The following is a 21138-nucleotide window of genomic DNA, read 5'->3' as shown; positions in this document are numbered from 1 at the left end:
GTGAGATCAACCTTAAAGATATGTTGACGGATGCGTCGTCATTTTGGATGGACATGTTTCTCTTTAAAAATGACTTCTTTTTTTTTGACAGAGATTAGTCATTGAATTTTTCTGTGACCTCTACTCTGACGGTATTTTTCCTAATTTGACCAGCTCTGTAGCCAATTTAACCTCGCCAAAAGTAACTTCTTATGCTACCTTAAGGTCAGAAACTTTCTGCGTAAAACACTACAGGTGTTTCCAGCACTGCCACCATGCAACCCATTTGAGGTACTTGTTGAGCGACCTGAATCATTCAAGAGTATTATTTCCATAATATACAATACATTTACACAGGAGCACCACTCACTGCTTCCCTCTTTAAAAGCCGATTGTGAATTTGATTTAGGTGAAAGCATAATCGACGATATGTGGCGCTCTATCGTGCAAAGAGTACATGGTTCAGCGATATGTGCAAGGTCTAATGCATTGTAAAATTCTACACCGATCACACTGGACCAACCTAAAACTTTCAAGGCACTTCCCAGACTTAGTCCTATCTGCGGTCGATGCAATTCATTCCCTGCTACTCATACCCATATGTTTTGGACTTGCAGCAAACTTTTGGTCTTTGGTTTTTGAGGCTCTCTCAGAATGCATAGTGTTGCTTTCGTCAACGAAAATTATGACTAAATATTGTAGTCAAGGAACCTTTGTCACGTGATGAAAACGAGACGAGACGCAACATAAATGCTGGTCATGTGACAATGACTATAATTACATGTATAATGCAATATTGTTGACGTATAAAAATGAGACTAAATGTGGTTTAAAAAATAAAAACTATGTTAAAATGTCTCAATTTTTGTTGACCGTGACGAGACGAAACGTTATTTCGTCTCGTTTAGTCGCATTATTATTATTAGCCTGAGCCAACTCAGGCTGTGGTTAATATGTCTTATTTCAACATTAGCTTTAGACGTTAGCTTTAAATGTTAGCCACTAGAGCTGAAAACGACTGAGACAAACGTGTGACTAGGGTGTGTGCGTTTCCTTGTAAGACTGTAAAGTGGGTTAATATGTGTGACATGTACTGTGTGTGTGTATTTGTTTGTGTGAGAGTGTAAAGTGGGTTCTTAGTTCCTACCTGACTGACTGACTTCATGTTGGCCAAATAATGTAGCTAGTTTTGTCATTCACATAGCAATCACATTGAACTGAATTTTGCATCAACAACACGACTTTGAATACCATATTCTAGACCAGTGGTTCTCAACCCTGTCCTCAGGGACCCCCTGTCCTGCTTGTTTTTGATGTTTCCCTGCTCCAACACACCTGACTCAAATGCATGTTTGTTACCAGGCTTCTACAGAGCTAGATAACAACCCTTTTATTTGAATCAGGTGTGTTGGAACAGGGAAACATCTAAAACATGCAGGACAGGGGGTCCCTGAGGACAGGGTTGAGAACCACTGTTCTAGACCAATACATATAGTACATTTAAACAAATGGTATTGGCATTGACATGCCTCCCGAGACTACTGCTTAGACTACTTCTGTTTGTGATTAAAAAGAGACAAAAATATAATTTCCATTGACTAAACCTAGACAAAAATAGTCATGGATAATTCTGACTAAAATAAGACTAAAATGTTCAGACTTTTTGTTGACTGAAACTTGACAAGACTAAAAAAAGTATGAACGTATCGAAAACGAATACAAACTCAAATGACATCTTGACACAAAGAGTAGACTTAAACTAAAACCAAAAAACAAGACTACTCCCCAACTCACTACTCATTTAGTTAGAGACATGACAACCCTGAGAAACTAACCTGCTTCCATATCTTTATCTCTCTCCCTTTGTCCTCCCCCAGTCGGGGGACGACCTACGGCAGGACATGCTGACACTGCAGATCATCCGTGTGATGAACAAGATCTGGATCCAGGAAGGACTGGACATGAGGATGGTCATCTTCAGATGCTTCTCTACTGGAAGGGGGCGAGGTAAAGAGGGGGGGAGGAGGGAAAGTGAGGAGGATGAGGGAGGGTGAAGGGGGAGCTGAGTGGGAGTGAGAGGGAGGGATATATTAGAGAGATGGAAGGAAGAAGAGGAGGATGGTAGGATTGATGGATCCCTCTTTTAAGGCATGGTGGAGATGATTCCCCAGGCGGATACCCTGAGGAAAATCCAGGGAGAGCATGGGGTGACGGGCTCCTTTAAGGACCGCCCCCTGGCGGACTGGCTGCAGAAACACAACCCCACCGAGGATGAGTATGAGAAGGTACAACAACACTAGAAAACCCTGAATCCTAAACCCTGACCCCTAAACCCTGCATCATCAAAAACCCTGACCCTAAACCCTGACCCCAAACCCTGAATGCGGAACCCTAAACCTGAATCCTAAACCTTGAACCCTGATCCTGAACCCTGATCCTAAACCCTGACTCCAAAACCTGAATCATAAACCCAAACCTGAACCTTGACCCTAAACTCTGAACCCTGACCTCTGACTTGAATCCTGTCAGGCGGTGGAGAACTTCATCTACTCGTGTGCAGGCTGCTGCGTGGCTACATACATCCTGGGGATCTGCGATCGCCACAATGACAACATCATGCTCAGGACCAGCGGACACATGTTCCACATTGACTTCGGCAAGTTCCTGGGCCACGCTCAGATGTTCGGCAACATAAAACGGTAAGGATCCTGGGAAACACATGCCCAGAAACCTCTCAGGCTCGCAAGTTAGGGTTAGGAGATAATATTCTGGGAAATGTAGGCCTAGCTGTATATATATATTGTTATCGATATATTACTATGTGGTTGGGGACTGAAAAGAATGCATGGTCTTATAACAAGAAGTAGAATCTGATAGGACAGTTTTATGAGAATACATGAAAATAAAAAGTTAGATTTTTTTTCTTCAGCAGAATAGATTTATAATTTAGAAATTACCTATATACTATACACAAGTTTACGCGCCAAAACCAGGGGGCCGCCATAACTCCACACATATGCAATTAATTTCCGCCGGAAGTGGTTTGCACAGCGTCTGCCGGTGTAAACACAGCGATGTCTATGCTAGCTTGGGATCACGGTTCTACTACTTTGACATACTTGTCGTTTGACATTTACTACTGGATAAGTTGCCAACGTTGTCGCATGTACTTGTGGATAACGTTGTCGCTTTTCCTCATGTTGTAAATGTTATATCCTCTTTGTCAGTACGATATCAGTGCTTTGTCGGCACAACGGAGCTAGCTAGCAAAACAAACCCAGCCCGCCAGAACGGAAGTAGATTGCATATAGGGGAGCAGTTCAGGGAGTAGAGCGGAAACGGCTCAAAAATGTGTCTATTGCAGGGCCCATGGTATCTATTTCAGACTGTGACTGGTTGCTAGTTATTCTACATTAACGGTAGGGCTGTCCCCACTCAGTCGACTCGTCGATTTTCTGGTCGATATGCTCTTGGTCCATTAAGATTTTTTTAGTCGAGCTGCCGTATGGCAGTGGGAGATCTAATTCCCGCTTGTGTCACCATTGCTGAATTAAAGAAATGTTCTACAGAAATTGTAGATTATATTATTTAAGACAAATAAAGCAACTCAAAAAATATATATTTAAAAGAAAAGGTGTTACAGTTTTCCCTTTCGTTAATCTGTACTTTGTTTTGTGCACACGGCACGAGCACAATTGGCTGACAAACTACAAACTCTGCCATAGCCTACTTTGTCGGTGTTATTAGGCAAAATGGATTTCATTTACAGTACATTTACAAAGTACCGGGTGACTCAAAAAACGTTGAATGCAAACTCTGCCAACAACGGTTTATTTTTCATAGTTCGACGTTGAATATGATGTAGCCTACCACCTGAAAACCATAAGTTGGCCAAATTCGCTCATGCTAACGCGCGCTGGGTTGAAAAATCAATATGCCTATTATAAGAATCACATCCAAATCGAATGACATTATCTTCTCCAGCCAAGACAACACAATCTTTCTCTGTTGCACCGTTCCCCACTCGGCTTCATAAGTTTACATGCTGCACTTTTTCAGGCTGTGAATAGCGCTTTTAATTTGTAGTACATTGTAATAGATAATTAATAATAACCAATCAGGCATTTTGTATTATATTGGCATTCGTTAACAACAGGACTGGAGACATGAGGCTTATTATTAGCTTATTTTATAGCGACTAAATCTGGAATGTCCAGCAGCTACATTGAGTCAGATCGGGAAAAAGTTTGCACATTTATGTTAGTTAAGTTGTCAATCTCCCTTCTTACATATGTATTTCTTTCATATTATCTCAAACATTGAGGTAAAACATCACACAAAATGGTTTGATGAAAAACATTGTGACATTTATAGAAAAAACTTTTCAAATTTCGATTAGTCAATTTTCAAAAGGGCTTAGTCGAGTATTGGTCGACCAAAGAAAATCTTAGTCGGGCACAGCCCGAATGAACAGACAGAATGGTTTTTTTCTTGTACATATCCCTACACTTATTTTATCAAAGAATAATTAACTGGTTTAAATTAACCACTTTTTATTGTCTTGCTGTTCGGGTAGCCAACCAAATTAGGCACTTTTGTTCTTTTGATTCCGGGGGTGTGGAGTCCGGTGGCCTGTTGTACTGTTCACGAGGCCATCTTTTGCAGAGTCCCCTTGTCTTTAATGAGTAGAAAGCTGTGCACTAGGCCTATTTCTAGTTGCAATTTCAATGCAAACCGTTCATCAGCAATACACATAGGCCTACCACCTTTAACTTCATACAATGTCACATGTGAATGTTTGCAAGAAATAATTACATAAGTAAATGGCAGCCTTTTCTATCACCAGTGCGAGCTGAGACTAAGGAGGATACTGATTGGGTGAGGGGTTTGCAAGATCCATGGGTACATCCTTTGAAGGAACTTTTCACAAACAGCTCATTCAAATAATGTAACTCAAGGCACTGCACGCTTCAAAACTTTGAACACACGGAAAGGCAGAGATTCCTGAACCTATAGCTGGATGACATAAAATATAATGAATACACTTTAATATGTATATTTATACTGCATTTAAAAGAATTCTCTCTGAATTCTCAATAACAAGTCAATATGAGCAGAAGTGGCCCGCTCCAAGAAATTTGGTCCTGTGTTCTGATTGGTGTGTGTGTGCCGCGTACTGTGGTTGGCAGGGACCGGGCTCCGTTTGTGTTCACCTCTGACATGGCGTACGTGATCAATGGAGGAGACAAGCCATCCAGCCGCTTCCATGACTTTGTAGACCTCTGCTGTGAGGCCTACAACCTGATACGCAAACACACACACCTGTTCCTCAATCTGCTGGGCCTGGTAAGTATATATACACACACTTCTACACACATACACTTGTTACTCAACCTACGGGCAGCGGTGTAGTGGTAAAATTAGAGGTGGGTAAACTCTGAATTTCACGTCTGTTCCCCCCCCCCCCCCCCGTCTTTTTTGCTTACCTAGTAACGAACGTACGGTTGCCGAAAAACTACACGCATTGACCGTGAGACACGCATTTCAGACCTTTCACAGAGAATTGAGAACCCTGTTCATTTATTTATTATTACGTTTCATTAGGCCTATTTTTATGGAACCTGTGAGGTTGGCTTGTATCTGCATCATCGTATTTGAAAGCACGTTATGTAGGCTAGCCGTTTGTTCCTGTCTTAATGCGATGTTGTGCGAACCAAAACAACGTTTACAAACGTGAATTGATCTTAGGCCTACTCTGTACTTCAGGCTTTTTGCGGGCATCTGTGGGAGTGGGAGCACTCGATGGTCTCTTCAAAAATCGCCTGATATCCATGGCTAATTAATCCATTCCGAACAGGTAGACCAATCCACAACATGTATGTGTGTACATACTTCGTCCTGATTGGTGTCACAGCCGCAACGCATTGATTGGAGGGTCACAGACTACACATCGCAGATTAAATGATTTACACAGCGTTTATATGTTAAACAATATGAATTTTAGTCTTTGGTGGCAGAATACGAGGCGCAGGGAACTTAAATGTGCGTTAACGCGCATAAACGCAATTTAGAGGTGGATAAACGCTATTTCCGAATTTCGGGAGGTGCGTAAATGGCGTTTACGTGAGTTAAGCCCCCACTACATCCCTGCCTACCAGCACTGGTGAGCGTACACACACACACCATGTATACATACCTGTTCCTGGACCTGTATGGACTGGGGAGTGCACACACACATACACATGCCCCTCCCCCCTGTGTAGATGTTGTCATGTGGGATCCCGGAGCTCTCAGACCTGGACGACCTGAAGTATGTATACGACGCCCTGAGACCTCACGAGTCAGAGGCAGACGCCACCATGTATTTCACCAGGTAACACACTACACACACACAGAAACTACATCCACAATCTACACAAACACACAAAAACTCAAGACCCCACAAATCTGAGGCAGACGCCACCATGTACTTCACACTTTTGTCACACATACACCCAAAACAAACACCCACATGCACAGAAACACAAACATACAGAAACTACACATGCACTCATACACACTGACACACACTCACAGACACGCACATTCTAGATCTTCCTCTTTCTTATTTTACACTCCCTATCTCTCCCTTCTCTCCCTTTCCACACTCCCTCTGCCCCATTTTCCCATTTTACACCTCCTCCCTCTTTCTCTCCTTATCTTCCCTTCCTCACTCCCTCTGCCCCATTCTCCCTCTCCTCCTCCTCCCTCTGTCTCTCCTTCTCTCCCCTTCCTCTCTTCCTCTGCTCTGATCTCCCACTCGCCCCCCCAGACTGATAGAGTCCAGTCTAGGCAGTGTGGCCACCAAGCTCAACTTCTTCATCCACAACCTGGCCCAGATGAAGTTCTCCTCGTCTGAGGAGCGGCCCGTGCTGTCCTTTGCACCGCGTATCCACACGCTGAAGAGCGACGGCGCCATCCGCAACCTCTATGTGTGTCGTCACGTCCGCACGTACACACCCAGCAAGGGCACGGTACGCTGTCACTCCACAAACCAGCACAGGGGATGTTTTAATGTGTTAAATGTGTTTGTGGCAGCGCAATACTTGTCTGCAACATTGCCTTGTAGTATGACACGACATCTGTGTGTGTGGCATGCAGGCGTACGTGGTTAAGGTGGAGAGAGAGGGCCAGCAGGTGGCAGTGTTGGTCCAGAGGAGCTTTGAGGAGTTCCACGAGCTACACAGCAAACTCCGCCTCCTCTTTCCCTCCTCCAAGCTCCCTAGGTAATCCACAAATTTCACTTTTACACACATACACACACAGACGCATGTACAATACAACCACTTGTACAGTCACTCACTGTGTCACTGCTAACCACTGGCCTCCCTCCTCCCCTCCCTCCTCCTCTTCCTGTCCCTCCTCTCACCTTCCCTCCTCCCTCCTTAGCTTTCCCAGCCGCTTCGTGATTGGCCGTGGACGGGGGGAGGCCATGGCTGACCGGAGGAAAGATGAGCTGAATGGATACGTCTGGCATCTGGTACACACAAGCCCCGACGTCGCTCAGGTAACCCGCAGTACTTTCACACTAACACTCAACCCTCCCGTCACACACACGTCATACCTCTCTCTCTCTCTATCTCTCACACACACACTTCCGCTTTATAAAGGTACTACAAGAGAATGTATTAAACAGGCTCTGGTACAAATTTTAGGCTAATAGAGCATAAACTGTGCAGTTCGTGGCTGCCATAAAAGTTGGAGAAAACAGAATCAGACCCTGTATTATCATTGTTTTGACCATGGAAAGAAGAGGTCCGAGTGTTGTGGGCCGACATTTACTTTGCACTGACCTCCAACCAAAGTTGAGGATCTGCGTCCCTGGCTGAAGGTGCTGAATTTAAAAAATCCGCACTCAACGAAACTTTATTTTTTAAATACTCAAACATCTCCGCAACTTATTGAGTGGTGTAATAATCGCGCGACACAACAAATCAATAATGAAATAAGTTGCCAATGCTTTTAATAATCGATTTTAATCGATTTAATTGATTCGTTGTTGCAGCCCTAATCGATACGTGTGTAATCAACACACATATCGTATTGTGATCAACACTTGTTGCCTCTGGCGACATAGCAGCCAGCAGACGACGATGTATGATGACATAACCGTAACCAAGTGGTGGCTCATTTCATAGGGGTTTGTTTTCACCCCTAGCCCTTACTACTCGGTTTCGAGGGACAAGGGAAGGGGTAGGGGAAAGACAGAGAAATGGGATTTGGCCAAATTCTTAGAATTGAGCTTCTCCTTGGTGAGTGGTATGTCTCCCTCTCTGTCTCTCTCCCTTTCTCCCCCCTTCTCCCTCTTTCTGTCTCTTTCTCTCTTTTTCTCTCTATGCCTTTCTCTCTGTCTGTCTCCCTGCCTCTGCCCCCTCTCTTTCTCTTTCTCTGTCAGGGTGGAGAGAGTCTGATATTTGATTTGCTACCAGGGTGGTTTTATTTCACCAACCTCAACAGAATATCTCTTAAACTCACCAACAAGGCACTTTAACACATACTTTCACACAGACAAACGTGTCACACTGACAATTAGTTCAAGCTTGTAACCTACCCTTATTTTCTACATGGTCAGTGAGCCCCCACTGACTGTGAAGCCCCAGAACATCAGACTTGGAGTCCTGGAGATTCTCTCCTTCTCTGATAACGTCTTTATCTCTCTCTCTCCCTCTCCCTAGTGTGACCTCATCTACACTTTCTTCCATCCTCTGCCAAGGGATGAGAGACCAGGGACAGTGGTGAACGCACTTCATAGCAGACCTTCCGGTAACACACACACGCTCAAGCATATATACATGGGCGCAAACATGTATAGATAAACTGTACACACAGACCGATACACACAGACACATACATGCACACACACACAACACATATACACGCACACACAACAAACACACAAACACAGATACAAACGCTCACACAAACACATGACTTATTCAGGCAATCGATTCAGATCGTCAAGATAACTCACATGTTTGAACGTGTCTAAAGTGACGTGGCATGTCACACACACACACACAGCCACACACACACACATAGGTGTTCGGCCTCTATCCACTTGCCTGAGGAAACATTAACGCTGTTTGACCCCCCCCCCCTCCAGAGATGATGTGGGCTCCGGTCTCAGGCAGGGTGGTGGGGGAGGTCAAACTCTCCATCTCCTTCAAGAGTGACAAGCTCTTCATCATGGTGATGCACATCCGAGGCCTGGTGAGCATGTGTGACAGAGATTTGTATGTGTAAAGGGATTTGATTCATAAACACTTTTTGTATGTGTTATCATGGTGATTGACCGTGTGTGTCTTCAGCAACCGTTGCAGGACGGGTCAGACCCGGACCCCTACGTGAAACTTTACCTCCTCCCCGACCCCCAGAAGACCAGCAAGAGGAAGACCAAGGCGGCGCGACGCACCTGCAACCCCACCTACAACGAGATGGTGAGGAGGGTTCCCATCACCAGCCAAGTTACACCTGGCAGAGATGCATGTGGGGCTAAGCTAGCTAGCTATCCGCATTAAACCAAACTCACACAACACCAGGGCAGACCTACTTCTGTTCATGTACGCTAGAATGGGGACAACATTGAGTGTGTTAACATGAGAAACCCGATTACTATTAATTGTCGGTTCAGGCAGGATGACTCAGTATTGTTGTTACTGATACTTTATTCCACACAATACAAAACATAATTGTAATATTGGATTTGGCATATGGTTGTGCTCGCAGCGGCTCCCTGCCGCACCCAACTGATAATACTGTCTCCTGCGACAGTCTCGACATCTGGGCAGATGTTGAGTGTTCCCCAACACAAACCACATGCCAGACGAGACAAATGTATGAGACTGCTGCGTGTATGTGGAGCCCATAAGGTGCTAGGAAATGTGAATGATATGAGTGTTGTGTTCGCCATACTTACCCTCGCAGGTGTGTTCAGCAGACGCGTCCTGAGCCGTATCTGTGTGTGTGAGTGACGCGAGTGAGAGTTGCTATGCTAACTGAAGTAAATGTGGCTCAGAGCAGACAGTGCCCCTAAGCTTTATCTCGTCATGTTGAATTGAATTGAAGCGAAGCACTGCCTCTCCCAACTGAGGCACTGAGAAGATTGGGAAAGGTTGGAATGTGCTTGACCGACACGTGACGTCAGCTACGTTGTTACTAACCCGGGAATTAATGCAGCCCGCAAAACACTTGCCCATGATGCACGTCCAGCTTGTAGACGTCTCTACCTGATATCAAATGCCACAGAGGATCTACCCTGGTTGATTATATTCACTGTGCCTCATTATCACAAGACACAATGATCCTCTTCCTGCACCATATTTACCCCACGACAGACAGCCACAATGATAGGATACAAGGTCACATTCAAGTCTTTATTATTGATGCACAAACACCACAAGGCCAGCCTGGCCCTGAATTCCTTTGGGCAAGACCACGCAAAGCAACTTGCATAACATACGTATCAGTACTCAGACAGAGGGCCTCACATACATACATTCGCAAACGTAGCGTTATTAGCGCCATGGCCAACCCGCAGATTGCGCACGCTGTGAAACTTCAGTTTACGTCGTATTTACGAAACCTGAAGGTCATCGGGTAATCAGTGCCTTTCTCCGCCCACTAAACCGCACATTGTTAACATTTAAACGCGCAATTAAATGGGCCTCCTTCTGTCTTTCTATCATGGATCAGCCACCAAAGTCAAAACAGCGATGACTGTTTGAAATGATCCTGATGCCAATAATATGCTTTTAAAAGGGGCAATTGACTGCAAAACCGATTTTACCTTGTCATAGTTGAATAACGATAGTTCGGTGGGTAAAATGAACATACCGTGAATATCAAAGTCCATTGACACCTCTTTCCTATTCAAATCTCAAAAAGAAAACATTTGGCTGTAAAATGCTAGCTTTTCGAGAGAGACGAGACGAGACGAGATGCTAGCTTTTCAACAAAGCTACCGGTCCTACGTAGGACCAGTGATCGCCCTCTTATTGGCTCTGGTCTGTATCTTTGTCACACCCCCGAATTTACATCCAGACCAGCCCGAGGTAGCGTCTATCTCCGATACTAGTTTAGCTGTGCGCTGCTCTGTGTAAGCTACTTATAAGGAATTACAAAGAAGAACGTTTTGAATTATAACAAGGATATTGAAAATGGACCACGGTCGTAAATGCTGTGTTCCAGGCTGTACAGGGAAGGCTAACACTCACAGTCTTCCCAAGGAGCCAAACATTCAACAGGCATGGCTGCTGTTGTCTTATGAGAAGATCCCGGCGAAGTTCGACACTCAATAATTCATTTGCTCTGAACATTTCACCCAAGACAGTTTTGACAACCTTGGACAATTGCAAGCAGGATTTGCTAGGAAGCTGAACCTGGAAAGAGGTGCTGTTACGACCGTATGCTCATTGCAACCGCAAGCTATAAGGACAGTATGATGTTGTGCTAACATTTATTAGCAATGCTAACGTTTCCTGTATAATGTAGCATACCAGGTAGAATGCTAAATAAGTTTCTACACACATCAAATGACTCTAGCTAGACTAGCTGTAGTCGGCATTAGAAGGGAAGCTTCCGAAAAATAGCCAGAAAACGAACAGCAGTCTGGCTTATTGCTAACGCCTGTCTAGATAATCTATTTGAAAGAACTGGAGAAAGGTCTCCAAATAGGGTATGTAACATTGGTTGGGTTGAAAATGGTCCGGGTGCTGTTCTATGCCCACTGACAGATCCTCTGAAATGTTCCCGGGAAAAAACACTAGCTTTTCTCCTTTTATGGTATGCTCATTAATATTTAGATGAGCTGCGTGCTGATTGGTTGGTTTTCAACGAGTGAAGCTGGGGAGCAAAAACGCAACACGGCCAACAGCAGCACTCGCTGAAACACGGAAGTTGGAGACTTGAAATAAAAACGCGCAAATAAATCTATTGTGTCTACACACTAGTTTTCAACAGATTGACTGTATATCATTTGAAATGATAACATTACTTGTTTCCACTTCTGTTGTTGAAGCAAACTGGATTGACTTGGGTGGGTAGAACGTTAGGCTACAGCTTAGCAACCAAACCATATCCTGATTCTACTCGGCTTCAGTTAGCTAGCGTAAGGGGTCCCATTATCGTCCACCTAGCTCTCGACGCTCGTTAGCAATGTTACCAAAATGTCGTTATAATACAAATTAAAAACGTTATGTCACAACATTGTACTTTAATGTATAGATACACAGCTATATTATAACATTCCGGTTTTGAAATCCAATCAGGATATGCCTAGAAATGTTACTTTCCTGATTTTAGCAGTTAGTCAGGGGGTCCCATTATCGTCCACCCAACCACTTTCAATGGAGAAATGTCAGTTTGACGCTGCGGAAGGCAGATGCTACACATACGGTTTTAGAGCGTATTTACATACTCAAATGTCAAAGTAAGAAGCTGTAATTTGGTGTGCAGCAATATAAGATGTATACATATCGATGAGTTACTTTATTTCGTTGCTGCTGCATATCTTCTTTAAGAAATTAACGAAAGAAACGGTTGTGGACGATAATGGGGCCCCGAACGTTGGAGATTTAGAGTGGACGATAATAGGGCCCTTTACACTAGCTAGCTCTAAATAATTTGCTGAAAAATAACATGACCAAGATCTGGACAAACATGCATCGTGAATTGTAGTTTTACATTACACAGGTTATTTATTTGAATGAAACACAGTCAGGAACATGAATCAACGTTAGCCCCATTGCCAATAAACTAGGCTAAATTATCACACATTCTACCTATGCTCTTGCGTTAGCAGGCTAAACTTGTTTACATGCCTACAGTCTAGGTGTTCCTAGTAACAGTTACTAGCAATGCTACCGTATCCTGTATCAAGCACCTGCCTTTCTCCAGTTCTTTCAAATAGATTATCTAGACAGGCGTTAGCAATAAGCCAGACTGCTGTTCGTTTTCTGGCTATTTTTTGGAAGCTTCCCTTCTAATGCCAACTACAGCTAGTCTAGCTAGAGTCATTTGATGTGTGTAGAAACTTATTTAGCATTCTACCTGGTATGCTATATTATTTATAGCCTTCCCTGTAGGCTACAGCCTGGAACACAGCATTTACGACCGTTTCAATATCCTTGTTATAATTCAAAACGTTCTTCTTTGTAATTCCTTATAAGTAGCTTACACAGAGCAGCGCGCAGCTAACCTCGTATCGGAGATGGACGCTACCTCGGGCTGGTCTGGATGTAAATTCTGGGGCGTGACAAATATACAGACCAGAGCCAATAAGAGGGCGATCACCGGTCCTACGTAGGACCGGTAGCTTTGTTGAAAAGCTAGCGTTTTACAGACAATTTTTTTCTTTTTGAGATTTGAATAGGAAAGAGGTGTCAATGGACTTTGATATTCACGGTGTGTTCATTTTACCCACCAAACTGTCGTTGTTCAACTATGACAAGGTAAAATCGGTTTTGCAGTCAATTGCCCCTTTAAACGTCTACATGTAGCAACATAGTTGACATCATCGTGCACAAATATTTTAGAATTGTTAAGATGTCATTGAATACTGCAATTCCCCAGAATACTATTAAACGTATTCAGGAAAAACAATCAAACGGGTTGTCCTCCCTAGCTACATACAGCAGCTTCTGCTAAACGCCGTGCTTCCCGCAGACAAACATATCCCATCCCATGGTGTCCCGCCGAATCACAACCACATTCCTACACTTGACCAAGCGTTTCTAAAAGATTCAGCCCACACAGCAGAATCCACCATGTAGGCCAATGGCCTTTACCTGACACATTATGCTCACGCCACCTAGGAACCAGATTGATCGTACACAGCGTTTGACTCGAGAACACGCAGGAGACCGAGAATGTCTGTGTCGCACTAGCAACGCAAGTGCCGGGATCCCTGCTATATACCACGCCATATTAGGAAGGTTTGCCTTGACGCTTGATGACAATTGTTAGTGACACGCTAGATTGCGCGTCCCCTGCATGAACCAGCTCTGCTTGTTTTATGCCAATAATACAGTGGCGGCTGCTGGTCTTTCAAATAGGGGAAGCTCATTTTCGGCTTACATCATATAATACATTTTCAGTTCACTGGCTAGTTTTCCCCTACGACACTAGCCTTGCCTACTGTATGAATGAATGAACGAACAAACTACAGAAAAAATATTAAACCTGAAGGAAATTTGGCAATTAGGTTAAATTAAAACAAGGAATGTGATGTATAATTGTGTGAAATGTATGATGAAAATTGGCTAACAATTTCACCAAGCAAATACCAAGAAATAGGTTGCTGCAGTTTGTCTTTCAACTACAGTTGCAAAATCCGTGATGAGACGGAGCTTGAATAGCTTTGGCAAGTTTTATAGTACAAAATCGCTGTCAATCAAAAGGAGATGCAGTCTTTCGACAGACCCTCCAATCATCAGGCGGAAGCCCAGCGTCAGGCCAGCCCACTCCATTCACCCCCAGAGACGCTGAGCGTCCAGGGTGGGACACAATCGCAGCATTTATCCAATGACCGTATAGTTTCGAAACACTGAAAACAACTGTCCCCGTTAAAGTCCATGGAAGCTGAGCTTCAACAGGGAAATGCACTGTGGCGCTACGGTAATGTATGAGCCAGAAATCAGTCAGTCGACCTGCTATTATATGTAGCTGATTCTGAACGAACTCGTCTTCGATATGAACGTGTTCTAACGCAATTAAAATATTAACAGAATTGTAAATATTTGACCATGATTTTTTTTAAATGTTAAGGGAAGCTGAGCATCCCTTGCAGTCTTAAAGAAATCGCCACTGCAATAATACGATTACTCCGTTTACATGTGTAATTAGTTATGCGATTACTCAATACATGCGTCTACATTATTATTTTTATTAATCGTTGTATACTCCACGGACAAAACTTACCCACCATCATCCTTCTGCAACAATGTGTCGCTGTGTCTTCCTGTATCGGCCCTACTGCTGTATGTTTCATTCAATCACCACATTGAATCCTACTAGACTAGTGTGACCTTTGTACTCCGTCCTCCAACTCAACCACTCGTCACACGCAGTTAGGAATTGTAACCAGTTTATTTCTGCAACGGAATAATGCACGTGTCGGGGTTTCACTGAGAAATGGTTTCTAAACCGACAGACATTCTCCCCAATTCTGTGGTAACCGCTGTGATCGTATAGTGTATTTTTTTTTATTACACGATACAAACTCTCATAAAAAGGTTAACAGTGAAGTACCTGCAACGGAATAATGCACGTGTCATGGTTTCACTGAGAAATGGTTTCTAAACTTAAAGCAGAATAACATAGCTAGCATCAAACATGGCTAATCAATCAAACAAACGAAAAAAAGTTATATTCAATACCCAAATCCAAACAATTGCATAAATCTAACCTTTTTCCAGTAAATAATAACAATAAATACACTTTTGAAACCATATTTGATCCAACAGTTCTTCACCCAACTTACCTACAGACATTCTCCCCAATTCTGTGGTAACCGTCCCAGAATTCCAGTTTTGCTGCCGGCTGCATTCGTCCGGTAATTACAATAAAAGGCCAGTAGATGGCGTGAACTCCCAACATTATGCAGTAATTTAACTCCGTATTCACATCGTTACTAGCCTGAAGTTGTCATACTCATAATTCTAGTCAGAATATGAGTCTGAAAACTCTCCGTTGGGCTGTGACTACGGGGCGTGTTTCAACCGAACTCGTAAAACAAATGCCTCTTCGCTCAATTGGATAGACCTACAACCTATCAGAGCAACGTAATATGTTGTTTGTTGAAAACGAATTCAACCCAAGGGTTCTTTCGTGACGTTGTTGATTACGTTACTGTTGATCATCTGTCCATCATCGTATAAAGCCCGCCCTGGCATTGGTCCGTCCATATCCGGTTTTATGTAGTTGTTCCCAATATGAGACCCTCCAGCTTCCAGACCAAATTTTTTTGTGGGCGGGGAGAAGTTGGGCTGGCAGCCAGGCTACATCGTTACACTAGCTAACCACAAACTTCTGCTCGGCGTCTAGCTGGTTACTTGTTAGTAAGTAACAACCTTTTTGCACGAGCATGCTAGCGCCACAAACACACGTTAAACTGCAAATGTTTACTCTTCGACAGGTCTGCAAACGCCTTTGTAAGCAGAGATTTTTTTAAATGTTTGTTAACTGAGACCGTAGGTAACAAATAGAGGCGTTTGTGGACCCGTGCAAAAACCATATAGAGGGTTTTCACCGACGTCACGTTCTGGGTGGTAGCCCCTAGTGATGTGACGTTTGTGAACACATCCTTATAAGGACTCGGGAGTAACGAGTCCTCTCAACGAGTGATTCCTTCATTTCCCGACTCGGTCTTTCTACGAGTCTTTGGATAATTTTTCACGTGACCTGCATAGGTCGCTGTAGCTAGAGGAAACGAACGATTCGTTCATTTCCCGACTCTGTCTTTCTACGAGTCTTTGGATCATTTTTCACGTGACCTGAAAAGGCTCTGTAGCTAGAGGAAAGGAACGATTCATTCATTTCCCGACTCGGTCTTTCTACGAGTCTTTGGATCCTTTTTTCACGTGACCCGCATTGTATTTTTTAGTAGAGGAAACAGTTTCCTTATTCCCTTTCGCGTGGCCGCTGTTTTAGTAAGACGTGAATGATATTCGCTCAAGTCATCATATACTGACTGGTTTTGTTATTTTCACTTTACATTTACACTTACAGTTTAGTGCAGTGTAATTGTTTGACGTGATAATTAAATGCTAGTGTGATAATACATGACCAAATCATACAATTTCATGATACATTATTTTAATGCAGGGATTTCTTTTGAAATAGTATCTGCTGGTGCACATGTCATGCACTAACCTACATGAGAATATCATACGTGTTTGCAGTGGACCTATAGCCCCCCCCCCCCCCCCCCCCCCCCCCCCCCCCGCGAGAACGAGATTCAAAGAACCGAATCAGTAAAATGAACCGAACTTCCCATCACAAGTAGCCCGGATACGCGGCCATATTGGAGGCACTCGGTGTAAACAACTGAACGGAGTACAACCAAAGAACGTATATTCTATACTCTTTGGTACAACTGTAGCCATGTCTAAACGACCAAAATGGTCATCAAAACGCGTCCAAGATCCAAAGGCATATAGGGAAGGACTTGGACCACAAGAAAAGGGTCGATATTTTGAGAAATTAGGATTTATTGGCGGTGCAGATCCCTACCAGTTAGCTCCCTCTACTTGGATCAGTGACTACCCGGTGATTCTGCCTTCAGTTGGATATCCCGATATCCATAACTACAGTACCTGGATTTTTCGCCGAACTCATACACATGCAGTAGTTTGATATTAATAATATTATGTAAATGTCAGCTTTACAGTTAAATAAGCACAGTAAAAACAAAAGCAGTAATTGCTTTTACTATTTACAATTACAAATATTATCATTACAATAGAAAATGTGTTACGAGCCGCTGAAATGAACATTTCACAATACCTGACAAGAAATGTGCTCAGCCATCAGACTTACCTTAGAGCTATAGTTATACTTTGTTGCCGAGCAGATGTCACGTTGTTTAGGTCAATCGCTACATCTCCAAGGCACCGTAAAAAAACATTTGTTTACCCTTTGCGAACTGTCAGGAGGTATACAAACGGATTTGTTAACTTTTGAGAACGTCTCTGGACCAATGAGAACAGCGTATTGGTCAAATTATACTAGTATAAGAAACACAGTTATCCTTTTTCCGTGTTAACAACTAGTTATTTTGCTTATCTTGTTTGAGGATAGCTTATTGTATGTTATTGTAAAAAGGATTTTACTTTAGGTAGCCTATTTGATGCAGAATCAAATGACAACGGCGTTCATGTTACTTTTAATAGTAGAGTAACGGAAAGTGGAAGACATCGTAATCTTATGATTCAGGCGTCTATGCTCATTACGCCTACGCTAGCTCAAGCTCTTTACAAAATGCAGATGTAATGTATGTGGTTGTTTATTTAGGTAGGCTAAATTTAACCATACCCACTGTGACTTCATAACAAGTGGCAGACATGGGCAGTTTCCAAAAACCGCAATAAAGCAGAGTAAGGTTTTTAAATGGATTAAAGAATCGAATGATTGGACAAAAATCCAGGTGACTTTATCAGGTTATGAATACGCAGATTAAGACCTTAACCCGACTTTGGAAATCAAATAAAGGCATTTACAGGATCAGTTTAATAATCACATTATTGCCATTATCGGGTTATAGTAGCCAAGTACAGTAGACCAGCAAACACAAAATCTGTGCAATATATTTAATTACTCAGTCATATTATTATTATCCTTACTTGATTTGCTACTTTGTTGTTTTGCACTATGTTGTTCTTTTACTCTGGTTTGTCGTTTGCCCTCTCTGCGCTGCTCTAATCCTATGAATTTCCCCTTTGTGGGACTAATAAAAGATTATCTTATGATTGACGTATTAGTGTGCATGTAAATGCACTAAACGATATTTTCCCTTCTCCTTGTTCACTCTGTTTCCCCTCCCCCTTGCTCTCTACATCTCTCACCTCTCCCTGCCTCGTCTCTCCCTCTCTCTACCTCACTCTACCTCCTCCCCTTCTTTCTTTATATCCTCGCTCTCTACCTCCTCTCCCCCTCTCTTTACCTCCTCGGTCTCTACCTCTTTTCCACCCCCCCTCCTTCTCACAGCTGGTGTATGAACGTATTCCTCGGGGGGACCTGCAGCAGCGTGTGATCCACCTGCGTGTTCTGGGTGACGGGGCGTTCTGGGAGAACACGCTGCTGGGCGAGGCCTTCATCCCCCTGAAGAGCCTGGCGCCTGGCCAGCATTGGGTGGATTGGCACGCGCTGGGCACGCCCGGCACCGATGTCCCCCGCTGACAGTGTATTTGGATGTGTGAGACAGAAGGAGTGTGTTTGTGTCAGCATGACAGTGTCACAGTCTTTCCAGATTTTCCCCCCAGTGGGGGTGTGGGTGTCCTGAATGGATGCCTATGTGACTGTGAGTGTCTGTATGTGTGTGACTCGTCCCGAGCGAGGTGTGTTTGTGTATAGACAGCTTCAAAGATGAAGACGTTTAGTACTGGACACTGTATTCCATAGGGTTTCAACCTCTAGAAGTTTCAGAAGTATAAAATGTACCAATCTGACCAGCACAAGAAGGTTAAAACGGTGAAGTAAAAATGTGTATGGAAACTGTGCTGCACAGAGATGCCTCGCTAGTTACCATGACTATGGGACCTTCCCCTACTTTGTGGGGGCCTTCCTAGGACCACACGAGCCGTCCGTCGACAAGTCTGATGGATTGTTTTTTTATAGAGAACATTTATAGTAAGTTATTTCTTTTGTTTAATGTGGCTAGATTGCCAAGCTCAGTTGGATTGCCTGGTTGTGGTGTGTGTGTGTATGAATTAATAACTGTGTATGTAGGCTTACTCGCATTGATGTGCTATAGAAACATGCAAATATATCTTAATATTAAATTTGATTAATTGGTTGGGTTCCTTGCTTTAAGCTTTTAGAGATGGTAAGAACTAAAAAATGGTTGCCTTGTATGATATGGTAGATATTTAGTCACCTGACCTGCCTATGGTATGGCCCTAGCCTATCACATTACAGACAGGCCTGGTTCACTGGCCCAGGTTTGTCTGAGTGTCTCCTGTCTGTCCTGGAGGTCACAAGTATCTCCATCTCTGAACTGTCTCCTCCTCCTATCCTCTCTTCCCCCGATAGGAAGTGATCGGCATTAAAGTTAGCTGGTCTAAAGTGATCTGCTCTAGAGTTAACTGGTATGAAGTTATCTGTTCTAGAGTTTGTTGGTATGAAGTGATCTGTTGTAGAGTTGGCTGGTATGAAGTGATCTGTTCTAGATTTAGCTGGGCGGATGAACACAGAGAGTTAGGAATACCTGGATTACCTCATTTTTCTGTGAACCGATTATTGGAGGGGAGACCATTCAGACTGACGAGATGTGAACACAGGAGTGTGTGTCCTAGAGAATACAGGAGAGGAAGTGTGTGTCCTAGACTAAAGAACACAGGAGTGCCCTGTTGTTGTATAGCCACTGTGTTACAGCTGTACAGTTGAGCTCCCTAACCAGTTTGATGCTAATGCTAATAGCTGATCTATCCAAGCAGAGACACTGTTGCTATAACGCTTAGTTGTTTGTGTTTCAAATGTAGTACTGTACATTGAGATTACACAGATGTAGCATACTTTGTGTTATAGGGGGAAATCCACACATTGAACATATTTTATTATAATGTAGTTATTTTTCAAACATGTTTGCTAAAAAACTTAAATGCATCCACTAATATTGTTTTGCATGAGCCTTCCCACAGCTCTGGGTGTATGTGTTGAGTGTGTGCTGGAGAAAACGTGTGTAGATTGTTTTGTAAAGTTCACATTCAAAAGACATCAACATAGTAGTTACAGACTTTGTGTTTATGTGGTAACCTTATGAGAACAGTTTTACTAGTCAATCATGTACTTCCATTTGTTCTGTTCCTCACAAAAATGTTACAGTGCAAGCAGTTAGTTACTACTGGGTGGAAGTTTTTACACATTTGACAGTATCATGAAACTGTCTGCTGTACTACCTGAGGGGACTCGATCCGTACTGTTGTTGTTTGTGTGTGTGAACAGTTTTTTGGCACTGAAACACCATGCGCTGTTCCCATTTCACTCTTTTCAAACAGTGTATTTTCATCTGAATTGAAACCCTGCCTCTGTGCAGAATGTAAAAATTCCACATTCAATCTTAATCTGTCCTACTTCATCGAGATAATTGGTTTACGCAAGCAAAGAAAATGAATACCGTATTTTTGGGAAATTAAGCCGCATTGTGCACCGCACCCCCTCAGGATGAGCACTTAGTGTTTGTAAATCGGAGTATAAACCGCACTGCAATATAACCCGCACTTTAAAAGCAAACAACGTTACGGTTGCGCCGGCTAGCGTTGTGCGGAACAACGCTCAAGATTGATTATTTGACCAGACACACCATCACAGCGGACAGCTTGGATAGCCATCTAACGAGACAACATTCCCAATCAGGGTGAACACTCAAATTATCTAAACTACACACCATAGTATTACACATATCAA

The 21138-nt window shown here is 43.2% G+C and overlaps 1 protein-coding gene and 1 long non-coding RNA gene across 2 annotated transcripts in view; one reads left to right on the top strand and one right to left on the bottom strand.

The window, feature by feature from the left end:
* pik3c2b (phosphatidylinositol-4-phosphate 3-kinase, catalytic subunit type 2 beta) overlaps window positions 1-19519 on the top strand; it is a 102414-nt gene extending 82895 nt beyond the window's left edge. Inside the window, 12 exon segments of the mRNA XM_084704004.1 lie at window positions 1857-1986; window positions 2128-2264; window positions 2509-2678; window positions 5169-5325; window positions 6243-6352; window positions 6791-6992; window positions 7120-7244; window positions 7408-7525; window positions 8694-8781; window positions 9122-9228; window positions 9327-9455; window positions 18721-19519. Coding sequence (XP_084560130.1) covers window positions 1857-1986; window positions 2128-2264; window positions 2509-2678; window positions 5169-5325; window positions 6243-6352; window positions 6791-6992; window positions 7120-7244; window positions 7408-7525; window positions 8694-8781; window positions 9122-9228; window positions 9327-9455; window positions 18721-18912 — 1665 coding nt within the window. The 3' untranslated portion in view covers window positions 18913-19519.
* LOC146273460 (uncharacterized) lies at window positions 15084-16053 on the bottom strand. Its single transcript, XR_014766426.1, has 2 exons — window positions 15497-16053; window positions 15084-15264 (listed from the first exon to the last, which is right to left on the bottom strand). It is a non-coding gene; the product is annotated as an uncharacterized LOC146273460 (long non-coding RNA).
* Window positions 19520-21138: the final 1619 nt, after the last annotated feature.

Source organism: Hypomesus nipponensis, chromosome 9 (genome assembly GCF_054491055.1).
Source record: "Hypomesus nipponensis isolate SF chromosome 9, ASM5449105v1, whole genome shotgun sequence".
Lineage (NCBI taxonomy): Eukaryota > Metazoa > Chordata > Actinopteri > Osmeriformes > Osmeridae > Hypomesus > Hypomesus nipponensis.
The sequence above is the reverse complement of the archived record's forward strand: the minus strand, read 5'-3'. Positions and strand labels throughout refer to the sequence as shown.